Source organism: Protopterus annectens, chromosome 1.part2 (assembly GCF_019279795.1).
Source record: "Protopterus annectens isolate FY-2018-M chromosome 1.part2, PAN1.0, whole genome shotgun sequence".
NCBI classification, from domain to species: Eukaryota; Metazoa; Chordata; order Ceratodontiformes; family Protopteridae; genus Protopterus; species Protopterus annectens.
The window spans coordinates 767394322-767410427 of NC_056727.1; the positions used below are offsets into that span (position 1 = coordinate 767394322).

The 16106-nt window shown below is 39.7% G+C and overlaps 1 protein-coding gene across 1 annotated transcript in view; it reads left to right on the forward strand.

The window, feature by feature from the left end:
- GALNT14 (polypeptide N-acetylgalactosaminyltransferase 14) overlaps positions 1 to 16106 on the forward strand; it is a 3768866-nt gene that overhangs the window by 3489081 nt on the left and 263679 nt on the right. Inside the window, exon 14 of the mRNA XM_044058899.1 lies at positions 7128 to 7247. Coding sequence (XP_043914834.1) covers positions 7128 to 7247 — 120 coding nt within the window. The remainder of the gene's footprint in view (positions 1 to 7127; positions 7248 to 16106) is intronic.

The window sequence follows — 16106 nt, forward strand, 5'->3', positions numbered from 1 at the left end:
AGCCCAGAACTACCAGTTGGACAAATTTTGCACAAGAACTCATCACAAAAAAAGCCTGGAAGGTGGATGCTCTGTCCTTTAGCTGGAAAAACCTATCAGTCTACGCCTTTCCCCCTCTGCCTTTGTCTCTAAAGTTCTACTAAAAGTCAAACAGGACAAACCAAAAATGATTTTGATTACTCCAGACTGGCCTCGCCAACACTGGTACCCACTCTTGCGCAGTGTGTCACACTTTTTTCTGTGGCACCTGCCTCAGCCGCCTTCCTTACTGTCTCACCAGGAGAACCAAATTCTGCACCCTCAGCTCCAAACATTGAATCTTGCAGCTTGGCTAATCACTTAAATTCACCCTTAGCATCCCTCAGTAAACCTGTGATGGATGTCATTTTGGAGGCAAGAAGACGTAGTACTAGAATAGCTTATGCTGACAAATGGAAAAGATTCTGTGCCTGGAATCAATCTCAAGGGATGAGCACAGCAGTGCCCAATTTACCTCAGATGTTGCAATACTTAACTGAGATGCTTCATAAGGACCTGTCTTTTTCTTCCATAAAAATCCATGCCTTCACCATTTCAGCTAATTACAACACAGACCCCTCCCTCTTCTCTCATCCTCTTCTAAAGCAGTATCTCAGAGGGGCCAAAAACTTGAGACCACCCAGGAGAGCTCCAACCCCTGCCTGGGACCTTAACTTTGTATTAGAGAAACTCACTCTACCTCCTTTCACGCCAGCTGCAACTGCAGACTTAAAATTTATTTCCTGGAAAACAGCCTTCCTTTTAGCAATCACTTCAGTTAGAAGGATATCTGAATTACAGGCCCTTATGGCAGTGGAGCCTTTCATCATCTTTCATGCGGACAGGGTGTCATTCAGGACCAAGGTGTTATCCAGTGTGGATCTTAATCAGTCCATTCATTTGCCAACTTTCTTTCCCAAACCACAGAACAAGGGAGAGCAGATTCTGCATTCATTGGATGTACTCAGACAACTTAGATTCTACTTGGACAGGACTAAATCTCAAAGAAAATCTGAACAACTGTTGGTAGCATTTGCTGCAGGGGCAGAGGGGAAGGCTATTTCAAAGCAAACCATTTCTAAATGGATAAGCCATTGTATTAATTTCTGTTATAAGCACCATGGAAAACCAATCCCCCAGGGGATCAGATCTCATTCCACCAGGGCTGCATCTACTTCAGCACCCTTTCTCAGAGGTGTTCCTACCAGGGATATTCTAGAAGCTGCTACGTGGAGTTCATTTCATACTTTCACCAAGCATTATCACTTACCAATTTTCTCTAAATCCAGAGCTGGCTTTGCCACTGCTATTTTGCAGGGCCTTGTAGCTGGTCCTAATGCTGTATAAATCCATCCTCCCAACCTTAGCTTTGGGAATCTACCCAAATATAATGACTGCAACAGTGAAACACGATACATAGTACAGTTGTGTACACTTACCATAAATGTAGATGTTCGAGTGTATTCACTATTGCAGTCCTGGTTACCATCCCTCCAGCCCCCTGTTTTTCTTTTGCTATACCTCTTCTTTCTTTTACTATGCTTAAAAGCCTTTTTGGTGTATTTGCTTTTGTTTGGAGGTTTGTTTTTGTGTTTCTTATTTTATATATATATATATATATATATATATATATATATATATATATATATATATATATATACATATATATAATATATGTGTAAAAATACATATATATATGTATTTTTTTGCTCCCCATTTGGGGAGCACCTGACATCTGGGGCAAGAAAAACTGATGTAATGGCGTTGGCTGCATGTTTTATACCCCTGATGACCTGACATCATGGAAGAAGGGACAGCAACCGACGCAGGACCCAAGACATTGTTAATCAGGCCAACTGAGGGCTACCTGCCAGAAGGTTACCCAAATGTAATGACTGCAACAGTGAATACACTCAAACATCTACATTTATGGTAAGTGTACACAACTGTACTTTCCTCTTCTTCTCAAAGAGGTTCTGCTTTTGAGGCCATGGAGAGAGCCTTGTCTGCTTCCACAACATAGATGGTTCCCTTTCTTTCGGATCCTCAGTCTGCAGTCTTGCCATCTCTTCATCTGGAGTCTCATCTATCCTCTCCACAGGGACAACTGGTACTGAAACACCAGGCTTCCCAGCCAAAGTAATGAAATATGCACATGAATGTTATAAATGAGGGAAAGCCTGGTTGCAGTTGATTAGGAGTGTCACTACAATACAAATGTGATTGTTTCATATAACAATCAGGTTTGAGAATTAAAATTTCAAAGAGTGTATCCAGTTCAGTGTTATTGCTAATGATGTTGCAGTCTAATTAATGTCAGTTGCAAGGCAATATGAGTAAACTGTGTTTTAAAAATACATCAGTCCAAATAAAGGCTAACAGGTTTGGGAAAAAGTCTGACTTTGGGAAGCATTTACTTAGAGGTTTGCAGGAATGGAGATGGCTTAGGGTGCTATCATGTTTCAATTTGGATGATTCTGATTGTGGCAGGCAATGTGATTTGGACTACCAGATGTGACAGGTTCTGGCTTTACATTCTTCTTGCTGTAGATAAATCATTCTGTTCATGTTTATTTGCAGTTTTGTAGGTTCATAGGTTCATAGGAGGTTACTAGGCTAATGGCCCTAGAGCCTTTACAAGCCTAGCCATGTAATAACCTGAGTACCCTTATTGACCACACTTAGCTGGTCTTTGTTAGCAGAGTAATTCTGTGACAGCACCAACTGCCACTGTCCATGAGGGACTTAGGTGCCCCCCTCAGGATAAATTTACGGTTACCCATCCAGTTGTCAAGGCTGTGCTTGAATAAGGACATTGAGGAGCTCTACTTCACCTGGAGTGTGGGCTTATTTCAGAGCAGCGGCAATCACTGGGAGATATATCTGTTTTTCCAGCATGTTCTTTTAATGTCACAGACTAGGGTGAGATCTCTGGAGTGAATTATTCTTGTCCCATTTGATTTGCAGATGTGCAACATTTCTGTTAGGGCAGGATCCAAGACTGCTCTATAGGCCAGGCACAGGTTGCCGCAGCAGGCTGTATGATACAGAGTACAGTTACAGAACTTTTAGTCTTTACATGTACTGCATGTTTTGGAGGCCCTGGATTCTCTTGGTTAGAAACCTCTGTGGTCTCTCCAGTTGCTGCAGGTGTCCGGTAAAGTACATACAGAAGGGACCATTGTACTCAATTTGTGGTCTGATAATGGACGAGTACAATGGATCTTTAACTTCCCTGGTCTTGGATGCAATGCCCTTATTCACGAGATGTGCAATGTAGAATGCTTTTCTTATCACTACAGACACATGGTGATCAAAGCTTAGATTGATATCAATCTCTGTTCCCAAGTCTTGCATCACTGAGTTTGAGATTAGTGGGGGTGCTATCTATATCATAATTAGCAGGGGCTACTTCTTTGCCAGATGGGCTAATGAGGCATTTTTTGTATTAAGTTTTAGTCCATGAGTTTGGCTGCAATCATTTGTCTGTGTCAGTCCTTTCTGTAATATGTTAACATCATTGGGGGACTCTATGATTGCGCTCAGTTTACAGTGATCTGCAAACATGGTAAGCCACAGGCCGTCTACCTTTGTCTGGACTTCAGAGAAATAGATTCCAAACAGTAGAGACTCCAGCACAGATCCTTGTTGTACCCCACTGTTAACTGGTCTACTGGTGGAGTTGGACTCCCCAACTTTGACAGTGTGCACTCTGTTGGTGAGCCATCTGCTACCCATTTAGTAATGTATAGGTTAATCCCCAGCTAGGAGAGTTTCTCTATGTTAACTAAATGGGGGATTGTGTCAAAGGCCTTGGCTAAAACAAGACAGGTGTTATGTACTGTTTTGCCCTCATCCAGAGCTTTGGTGACATTCTCAAAGTCCATTAAGTTTAATAAGCAAGATCTACCATTGATGAAACCAAACTGGGTTGGTTCAAGGGTTTGAAGGTCACCTATGTCCTTGTGGATAAGGTCCATGATGATTCTTTCCATGGCCATGCAGATAAGGATGGTTAGGCTTATGGGTCTTAATTCCCAGGGTCAGTTAATGGACCCCTGTTGTGGAAGGGGATTACTGTTGCTGTTCTCCACTCTGCCAAAACAAAACCAGTTCTCAGGGAGTGGATAACGAGTGTGCCAAGTGGTTCTGCTAGGTCTTGTTCTAGATTGTTTAGTAAGTAGCCTGGGATGTTATCTGGTTGTGTAGTGGCCATGTTTTTGGCCTTGGAGAGTGCTTGTATGACCTGTTCTTTGGGGATACTAAATAGAGAACTGCTGTCAGAAATGCTTTGGGGTATGTTTGGTGGGGACAAGTGGGTTGAAGTTATTGCCAAATCTGTCAGCCAGCAGGTTGACAATTTCCTCAGGTTCAGTGTGAGTGGCACCATCCACTATAAGTTCGGCACACAGCTGGGCATTCTCTTTTAGGTTTTGGATGTAACTAAAGAATGCCTTATGACTATCTTTAGCTAGGGATGCTAATTTAGACTCTTAGCTGTCCTTAGATAAATAATGATATATATATATATATATATATATATATATATATATATATATATATATAAGATAAATGATTTGCTTGTTCAAGCTGTGGAGGGCATTCTTCCTCTATTGAGTAAGTTCCCGTCTGTTCTTAGACATCAGTTTCTTTCTTTTGTTGTATAGCTTACTTGTACTTGCAGTTCACCAGAGTTGCTTGTTTTATCAGGAAGACCTATTTTTTTCCTGTTGGGTACAGCTGAGTCAATACATTTGTTTAAGTGGCTGTATAGGGAATTTGTGTATTTGGGGCTTAAACACAAGTGAAGTTAAACAGTTATAACACAAATGAAACAAGAGGAAAGCCCAAAACTGAGCCTTTTTCCAGCAATCCCCAACTCAGATGGGTTCTAGGCTACACACTTTTGCCACAAGGGTGCAGGAGGGCCTTCTTAAGGTAGGATGGCTGGTTTTAGTGCTCAAGTAATACCAAACAGCCTAGATTCAGCAAATCTGAATCTAGCATGTGTTATGAAATACAGAAGTACTAGAAATTCAAAGTGCAGAAAAAACAGCCACACCTGTAAAAACAGCAAAAATGAAGCAGCAATTAAGCAAAATACAGTTCAAAAAGTGCAAGGCAAGCTTAAAATATACTTGCTTTTTGTTCTACTGGCTATAACAAGAAAAACATGTATGTAAAATGTGTGTGCTGGATCATTAATGAATGCAGCACTTCTGTAATCTTTTGTATCAGCAGGTGTGTTTTGTTTCCCGAGAGAAGGTTTAGAATGCATGTTTGTGGCCGATTTCCAAAAGGGTGTGGTGTATTGATGGAGAACTTCTGCCATGATGTAATGATACACAAATCCCCTTAAAGTGACATGCCCCTAGGATAACTTAGAGACGGAGGAATTGGTGTATGCCACAGAAACTGTTAAACTACAGTAAGAATGCTGCACAAAAAAGTCATACTATTTTTAAATTTAATATTTATATTTGATTTATTTGTTAACTAAGTAAGTCCACTGGGCATGTGTCCCTTTTAAGGGGTGACCAGGTGCATTTCTGTTTAAATGATTTTTTCAGAGTCACAGAGTCAGCAAATGGAAATTGAAGGAATCAAACCCAGAACTACAGGATAAAACTTATTAACACCCCATAGCCTTAATCATTCAGACCTAAACTGCCAGCTATGGCAATAATTAGTAATGCATTTCATGACCATTTCGTAGTTATGAATCACATCACCTGTTCCTGGTGTAGTCAGACACATTCCAAGCCCACTGACTCGCCATGTGTGTACTTTGAAGCAACTCAACACCTCAGTGCTACATGCATGCCAGCTGTAGTACTGCACGTATTGCAGGGAAAATATTATCATGCCTCTAGTATTATGGCTGAGATACAAAAGTTGGCAGGAGATGTATGTATGTACAAATCTGTGCAGCAAAACATTTACTACTCTGTTATGATTTTAAAGTCACCCCCCTTTTTATGAAAGGATCAGCAGTTAGTTTTATTATTAAATTGTGCGTGCATGCATGCATGCTGTTGCTGGCATGCAGTGCTGCATACCATGTCAACATTAAAGCATGCTTCCCTTGTACATCAGCTGTAGAACTGCAAGCACAGGAACATTTTCCTTGCAGTGCCTGCAGGTACATGCCTGGCATACAGGGGAAGCTCTCTGTAACTCCAGCTCTGAAGCTGTTCACTTAGTACAATGGCCTTAGCTCTGAAGCTGAGGTATAGAAATACTGAACTGTCTTGGAATCGGGCACACATTCAGCAGCACCCTGGATTGTTTCCAAATTTCTTTATTCTCTCACGCTGTAGAAGAATTGCCAAGGCCTTCTTTTAGAATCACCTCTATTTATGCAGGCTGGAAAGCTAAGATGGAGTGCTACTTGAGCATAAATTCTTTTGCAATCTGCCTTCAATGTTGTTACTCTGTAATGTTTAGATGGGAACAACTTCTTTTTCAGTGGTGAGGGAGATTTCCCTTATTTTCTGTGGAGAGTTTTCTTATGTTTTGCTTCTTATTTATATTTATTGTATTTCTGTTGTACAGTCATGCTCTTTAATAAAGAATGCACTTTTATGAATGTGAATAATACATTGGACTGTTCTATAGATTGTCTGTGGACACCAAGCAGGACAGCCATGTCACCGGGACTGTTACATGGGACCTTGGTTACATGTCATCAGAAATACAGCACACACTGCCAGTAAAACACACCCCTATATTTCTATGAGAAAATAGTCAGATGTGGTATTGTGTAGCACACACATAAACCTTGTCCAGTCTGTATAAGTAAGGTTATTGAACTGCCTACCTAAAACTGGACTATTGCTTACTCTCTGCAAATATCTCTGAAGATAACAGTAACACAAGCTAAGGAACTAAAGATGGTTACATTACAGTACCTTCATTGCCAGGTGTTTGGCTATATGACTGACCTCCAAATCATGTCAAGGATAATATGCACAATATTTCACTTTTTCAAACACTATTAAACACTGACTATTAAACATTTAATATTTCGTACTGGCAATAATAAATGCTGAACAAAACGGATCTTTGACTGTTTTGTAAAATGTATTCCTCCCTTTTTGTTTCTGAAGGAATGGTTATACACACATAAGCAGCAACTTCAACAAACGCAGCTGTGTCTGTCTGTACTAACACTTTACCCAGGATCGCAGGTGGTATTGGCTGCATGCAGTGAAGAAAATGGAGCACAGGTAAAATATGTCTTCTGTCCATTGCAAGGATTATTTATTTATTTATTCATTCATTCATTCGTTCCCTCATTTATTTTCTTTGTTGACTGAGATAGAGTAAGGCAGTAAAAATAGGCCTCTTTTCAACAGTAATGCTATAACCAAGTTGTGCGTTGATATGTACTAGTATGTTAAAAACTGCAGCATGTTGGCAATGGAAAATGTAGTCATTTAAGTAATACCTATTTGCTCTGCAGGGTATACATTCTGTGAAAAGCATACCATGTCTAAAATAGGGAAAATGCCAGGAGAATGCAACAGGAAAGGAAAATATGCCAGAAAAGCTGTTTCTTCCTCGTCAAAGAGAAAAGATGGGGAAATGGGGAGTTCTGCTACTGTATAAATGAGGGTACTTCACGTGTAAGTTACTGAGCATAGGTTTTCAAATGTCTGAAGTACTGAAATTTACATTGCAAACAACAGAATGCAAATGACAGGTTATGGAAAGGTTGTATGTTTATCTTGCCCTTTTATGCTGTACTGCAGAAAGCAGTGAGATGTTTTTTAGTGCTTTAACAGGAATGTAGACTTTCCTCTATCATTTGGTGATAGGCATGCTTGTTTCACAACGTATATGTTGTTACTGGAGAAACTTCCATTCATAATATGGGAGCTGTAGCTCACAGCAGTGAACATCAGTTGTTAGTGTCACTGTGCTGCTTCCAAGAATGCTTAGTAACTGGTCAGTTTCCTTCTTCTCGATTTAACTGGAAACAATCTATGGCCTGAATGCTGTCATTTGCATTTTTAGTATTGCTTATTTATAAGCATTTTTTTTTTAATTTTCAATACCTTTATTAACTTTACATATTACACAATGACATGATTACACATACAGGTATAAAAGAGAAAACAAGCCATTGCAAATATTTTCCCTTTTCATTGCATTATGCATATATGGTTTCTTTCTTAACAATTAATATTCAATTTAACATCGCATAGATTACTGGAAGTCTTTCCTCCTTCCTCCTGAACATTATTCTATATGTATTGTTCTCATATGTTCCGTTTATTTCTACGTAGTTTGTTCCTTCCCCTTTCTAAAGATCCCACCTTCAATTATTTCATCTCCTTTACAACATTCAGTAATTCTGTTACAGTTGGTCTAAATTTTGACTTCCATTTTCTTGTATTTGTTTATTTGGCAGCCAACAGCATTAAATGTAGACAGGCTTTACTATATCTAGGTAATTCATTTTTTATATCCCAGTTCAAAAGAATAATTTCCTTAGTTGCAATAATTTCCTCCCTCAACATTTCTGACGAAGTACCCAGTAGAGAATTTTTTAAAACTTACAGACTTGTTGTATTCTCAGAATATATGCTGCTAACTACCCCTCTCTTTCCCATTATACCTCCAACAATTACTTTCCATCTGTAGAAGAATTCTCTGAAGTCTATTTGGGGCATAAAATATATATGCAAATACTTTCATGGAAAAATCCTAAACCATCTAGATTTTGTAGTATGCTTGGGAGCCATACAGATATTCTCAATTTTTTTCCTTTCTATATTGCCTTTCTGTTTTCATATCCCAGTCTTTTCTAACCTCATCTGGCTGATTCATATAGTTATCATGCATTATTTTATATGCCTCAATACTTACCCATTTTTTACAGCAGTTTCTGTTCCAGACTCAACTATAAACTCAAAAAAGGTGGTCTTTCCTTTAACACCCCCTATCCATTTCTGTTTGTGTATACTCTGTTATCAGTCCCTGGTAGGGAAGGCTGTCTCCAACCCACAGTCCAAACTTCTTCTTGGCCTCATCCTAATGTATGAACCCCCCCCAAGTTATTTGCTCCCAATACCTGGTCCCTTTGCTAACTTTATCCAAAAACACTAGCTCCCGCTTGTCTGTTTTCTGTTCCTGTTCCTGTACTTGCAGTTATTGCTGTTGGTAAAATCTCCCTTTTTTTTCAATTTCCATGTTGGTTTAGTTCTCATAATACTTTCTGCTACTTTATAAATATAATATTTGTTATTGTTGTTATTATTCTCGTTAAGGGCCTACATCCAAAATCCTACTCTTTCCTTATTTTGTGAACTCCACCCCTCCTGTTTTAACATAATTTCTTTCCAGTTTGATATTTAGTCTTATGCCTTTGTTGTGCTTCTTATTCTGAACTGCATAACTCTAAAATATAAATTCATGTTTGGCAATCTCAAATCACCTTGCTCTGTGGGGAAAATGAACGTATACCACTTAGTTCTTGCCTTCTATCCTTCCCAAATACATTTTTTTCAATTCTTTATCAATAATGATCCACAGCTACTCCTCTGGCTGATTAAAATATGCTTGAATTGTATATAATATTAAAGGGAATTAAATTATTTTCACTAATTGTTCTTTATTATGTATATCCATAGCCAAGAACTTCTAACTTCTCAATTTTTGTTTTACCTTTTGTTTAGTCTCTTCGCACATATACTAAACTGCCATTATAGAATCTTTTTTAATCCATATACTTAAAAACTTCATCATATTATGTCCCCATAAATATGTGTATTGCTTAACCAATTCATATATGGGGATATAGTTTGCCATTATTTTGTCTTTATTTTTATTATTATTTTTTTTTATATCCTGAAAAAACTTGAAACTGTCTTGAAATGTTCTACAACACTGACATATCCTTTTTTGATTTATGAAATACAAAGTAATATCATCATCATCATCAGCCCCTTTTTTCCTATTTTCTCTACATGGGGTCGGGGTATCATGTTAGCCATGTCGCCATCTCTCTTGATTCAGTGCCACACTCCTGCCTGCTTCAACACTTATGCCTGACTGTTGCAAATCTTCTTTCACACAATCCATCCATCTTTTTGCTGGACATCCTCGCTTCCTCTTACTTTCTTCGTGTCTGTCCCAAATCTTCCTCACCAGATTGCCTTCTGCTTTTCTGCATGTGTCCAGACCATCATAAGCTGTTCTCTTTGATCTTTTCTGCAATTGGAGCTATTTTAGCTTCTGCTCTTATGTCCTCATTTCTTCATCTGTCCCACAGTGTGCATCCTACCACCCTTCTCAGGCCCTTCATTTCCATCACGTCTAGCTTCTTCAACTGTTCTGCCTTTACTCTGTACCATACAGTAGTACTGGTCACACCACTGTCTTATATACATTACTTTTCAGCTTCTTTGGCATTCTTCTGTCATAGACTACACCTGACATGCTATGCCAGCTGGCTACAGCCCCTCTGATTCTAGCTTTGAGCTCTTCATTTAGACTTCTCTTCTCCTCAACCACCCCTCCCAGATACTTGAAGCTGTTTCCTGTTCCACTATCTTCCCTTCTATCTCCATTCTCAGCTTCTTCTGATGTCCCCAGTTTGCTGCCATTACCACCATCTTATCTGTGCTTAGTTTCATCCCATGTGCCTTCAGTTTTGCATTTCATTCTTCTCTCCTTTGCTGAAGTTGTAGCTCAGAGTCTGCCTGTAATGCCACATCATCTGCATACAGCAACTTTGTTGATCTGTCCCCTTCAACCTGTTTGCTAATGTAGTCCATCACCAGTATGAACAGCAGTGGGCTCAGAGCTGAACCCTGGTGTACACCCACTCCCACTGGGAACCCCTCAGTGAGGCCAAACACTGTTTGTACTTGAGCCATTAGGTCCTTGCACATAGCCTGCACTAATTCTACTAATGTTTCTGGGACTTCAAACCACCTCAGTACTGCCCAGATCAGCTTTCTTGGGACCTTGTCATATGCTTTCTCCTAGTCTAGGAATGCCTAGTTGGACTCTCTCCTCATCTCTAGCTTTTTCCTCAAGTATCTGTCTCATTGCAAACATCGGGTCAATTATGATGCATCCTGACTTGAATCTGAACTGCTTATCTCCCATCTTAAATTCTACTGTTCTGCATATCCATCTATCAATCACCCTCTCCAGAACTTTCATGCAATGTGACAGGAGTTTGATGCCTCTCTACTGCCCACAGTTGTGGATGTCCCCTTTGTTCTTGTACACTGGCATGAGTATGCTTATTCTTCAGTCAGCTGGGATACACCTTTCTCTCCACACTGCTATTAGTACCCTCAGGAGCCATTTCTCCCCTATCTCACCCGGCATCTTTATCATATCTGCTGTGACCTCATCTGAGTCTGCTCCTTTCCGTGACTTCATCTTCCTTAGTGCTGTCCTTACTTCTGCTAGGGTGGGGTCCTCTTCTTCTCTCATCATAGGCTGTTTCTGGGGCAGTATAGCTTCTGTGGGGGTTTCTTCATTCAGAAGCTGCTGGAAATACTGCTTCTATCTGCCTTTGATGTCCTGTGGACTGGTGAGGTGAGCAAGTTGTTGCTGGCATCCCTTATGAAGGGTGTCTGACTATCTTCTTTATCTTTCTGTCTTTGCCATACAACCCAATATAGTTTCTTTGTGCCACTTACTGAGTCACTTTCGAGAAACTGGTAGAGTTGCTCTGATACCATATTCTTTGCTATTGCAACTTCTTTCTTAGCTTCTTTGTTAGCCAACCACTAGTCCTTCCTTATCGGATCAGTCTTTTCTGTCTCCCACTTCTTCCTGGGCTCTTTCTTCTTTTGATGACTTTCTGGACTTCTGCATTCCACCGCCAGCTTTTCATATGTACCTTATTTCTATACCTGGCTCGGCAACATATCTTTTCTGTAGTCCTAACACATGCTGTTTTTAGGCGCAGCCACTCTTGCTCAAATCCACCTATTTCTTCCTCTTCTTGGGGTGCTAGATCCCTGAGTAATTCCTTGAGCTGTTGTACTTTCTCTCCAGTCAACTTTCAGGTCTTCAGCCTGGTCTCTGTTGACATTAGAGCTTTCCCTGACCACTGTTTGCAGCTAATTGTGGCAACTAGTGGTTTATGATGTGGGCTGACTGTTTCATTGGGGATGACTCTGCTGTCATGGATTCTCCCCAGTGCCTTTTCCTTACTAGGAGGAAGTCTGCCTGAGTTACATGTTTGCTACTCTTGTATGTGATCTTGTGACTCTCTTTCTGAACCATGTGTTGGCTACTATCAAGCCATTTGCCAGACAGAAGTCTAGAATGGCTTCTCCTTCTTTGTTCCTGTTGCCCCACCCATGTGGACCCAGGCAGTCCTCATATCCTGTTCTGTCTGTCCTGATATGTGCATCCATTAGCAACACCAATTCATGTTGTCCTGCTTTATCTAGTAGGTCCTGTAACTGCTGTTTGAATACACTCTTTTACTCACAATCACAACCCCACTTTGGGACATAGCCTGAGATTATGAATACTGCCCTGTCATTTCACTGGAGTCTGATTACCATGAGTCAGTCATTAATTCTGATGATATCCCTCACTGCCTTCTGAAGCTTCTCTCTCATGACAATTCCTACATCATTTCTAGCCTGTCCCCCTCCTGAGTAGTAGAGTCTGGATCCCAAGCCAAGTGCCTTTGCTGCATTGCCCATCCATCTCATCTCTTGGATACATAGGATGTCTACCCTCCTCCCTGTCATCATGTTATCCACTTCCAAGCTGCATCCTGTGAGTGAAACTACATTAAGCGTAGCAATTCTCAGTTCATGTTTGGCAAGTTGGTTGGTTTTATGTCCAGCTTTTGCTCAACAGAGCTATACCAGGTAACCCAAGCTGGGCAACTAGACACCAGCCAGCCAGTAGCTTATTGGGCCAGGGCTTCTGGGCTTTATGACAGGCACACACTGGCCAATAGGGGCACATATACCCCTCCCACCATTAGCAAGGGTCCTGGTGTAGGTCAGAGTAGGCCGGGTCCTCAACCCACTTATCACCGGTCAATCCACTTATCAATGGTAACTACCCATGCCCATTTTGGGGTCAATATAACCAAATCACCTAGACCCATAGTTTTACACCATCGAGCGGCTAGCTCTGCCACAACGCACAGTCTGTGATCCGTGTTCTCCTATCTTGAGGATACTACACACCACGGTAGATGCTCAAAGCGGTTGATCTGTACAACTCTTCACCATATAGGGCACCAAGTAGAGTCTGTGCTGCTGCCCACAGCTCCATTCAGTGGTGGGTTTGAGATGGAAACACTCAGCATGTTCTTCAGACTTAAGAGAAATCCCACAAAGACACAGGGAGAACATGCAAACTCCAAATAGACATTGGACGGAGGTCAGTATTGAACTTTGTACCTTGTGCATGGGAGACGAAGACCTTAACCATTATGCCATATGGTCTCTAATCTGCAGATAAGACTAATTATTCCTGAGTGCTATGCCAGTTGTACCCATGGATTTGCAAGTCCCTTATTTTCTTTCCTAAAGTCTAACAATAAGGCAAATAACAAAGGGGAATTAGGACATGCCTGCTGTGTTCCTCTGTTCAAGCACAGCTTGCAGGGAGGAACCCTCCCACCATGATTCTTGCTCCTTGGCATGTCTTTCTAATTAACCCAATTTTTCTGTCAGAAACCACAAATACTGCCATTGTCCTACTTATAGTATCTCAGCAAACTCTATCATATGCCTTCTCTGCATCAAAACCCACCAGCAATGTTGGGCTCTTCTTGCACTCTGCTTCCCTCTGGATCACCATTCTGTTAATGTTGTCAAATGCTTGCCTCCCCTCCACAAAACAACACTGGCCCAAATCTGTCAGTATTGGTAACACCTTAGCCATTCTCTTAGTAAGTAAAGACATAAACACTTTATAATCATGTTTCAAAATTGAAATTGGTCTATATGAAACTGGATTTAAATAGTCTTTACTGTCTTTGGATAGTACAACCACAACAGCTTTCTTCATATGTGATAGTAATGTCTCTCCTTTTAAAATATAGTTAAAGAAAGCCTACCATATCCTTATCACTTTCTTCCCTCATAACTTCCAAACTTCTACAGGAGTACCATCTGTTCTTGAAGATTTTCCTGTTAATTGATTATACATTATTGATTTTAACTCATCTCAATCAGCTAGCAATTTTTGAGCCTCATCCTTCACTAACCTTTGCATATTTAAGTCTTCATATGTATTTCAGTTTAGGTCTTTTCTTGGTTTACCTAATCCTCTGCTCCATAGATATTTTAATAACATTTCTGAAATATCTGTTATAACATTATAGAATTCTCTATTTTTTTTCCAGTCCTAGGCTCCATAAATTTGGCTACTTCTTTTCTATTTTGTGTTACCTAAGTTGTTATCGTAATAGGTTTTGTGCTCTTGGATTGTTATGAAAATACTTAACAGTAATCTTTCTAAACACATGCATATTATCCAAATGCTCGTTTTTCCCTTTAATACTCAACAGTTGCTCCGCTTAATCTGCAATAGTTTAATATTTGCTGATCCCTCAAAATAGTTTCTATTACTTTTTTCTCATATCCCTTTCTCTCTCTCATTTCTACCAAGTTTTTCATGAAGAAGTTTGTATCTCTCCCTACTCTTGAATTGTTTTCACTACCCTTTCCTTAAATTCCTCTTTTAATAGGTAAGTAGGAAAGCACCAGTGCCTCATTTTTACCTTATTACTCTCCATCATTATTTTAGTATTTATCGTTGCCTAGTCTGAACTGGTATTTATTGTTGCCTAGTCTGAAGTGGTCACTGCATGTGTTTCAGAGCTTTCAGTTAAATACTTATGCTTCTGTGAAATGTAATTTCTGTCTAATCTAACCCAGTTATTGTACCAATGGGAATAAAATGTAAAGTCTGATTGGATTTCTGCTAGTAATTTCATAACTTCCATTCCAAATACTCACATATACTTCTCCTGAAAATCTGCCATCTTTCTATTTTCCGTTTTTTGGTCCTCATTATACATCTTTACTATTATACCAGATTCCAGCCCCCAGCCATGAATAATATTCTCTGCTGGAAGCTACGTACCTCTTTCATAATTCTCTTACTTCTCCTCAATAGTAGTTTTAGGTGGAATATAAATACATGCCAGTGTAACCTTCCTTCCCTAAAAAAAAGCCCCTTATTAGCACAAACCTATCATTGTTGTCTTTCTTCTCTCATCTATCCTTATCAGAGCCCCACTGGTAATCAGTATATTTACCCATGTTTCCTTTGCACTGATATTTTTTGAATAACCATTCTGAAATCCTTTCTTTGCCAAATTCACATGTACATTTCTATCTGTGTGTGCCTGCTGTAATAGTACTATTTGTACCCTTCACTTTTTATATAATTTGTTACTCTTTGCTTCTTGTCCATATTTACAGTGCTATTCACATTCCATGATATGATTGATAAGGCATGACAGTTTTCTAGAATGTATGTTTCAGTCTTGCAGCTTACATGTACACATTAATGTTTGGCAGGTGCAACAACTATACAACTGCATCTTCTAGTCACTGTTTGGACCCATGTCAACATTTTCTAGAGTTCATTTCAATGAAAACACTCAGGAAGCAAAAAGTACATTTTAATTTTTACCTCAACCTCTTTTAAATTGCAGCAAACACACAACGTTATGTGATTTACAGAAAGGGGAGTTATCCCTTTGTGTACTGGCAGATGCCCCAAATAGACAGCTATACACACAGGTTTTATCCATTCTAAACTTATCATGCTGAAAATGCATATTAGAGACTGTATTGTTTCGTGCATCTGCACTAGTCATTCTTGTGCCATCGCAACTTCCCTCCCAGATATGAAAAACAACTTGCATATTCTCAGTTAACTGATTTTCAGCCTTAAGGGAAGAGCCCAGGCTATCATTAAATGGATAGACTTTGCATTGTTGTGATTTATAATTAAGTGAGTGATACTAGTAGGAATGCATCTGCTTGTATACACTTCAATGTATCAGACATAATTTATTTTCACTGAGCTACTTGTTATTTCTCCTTTAAGTACTAATGTTAGTGTTT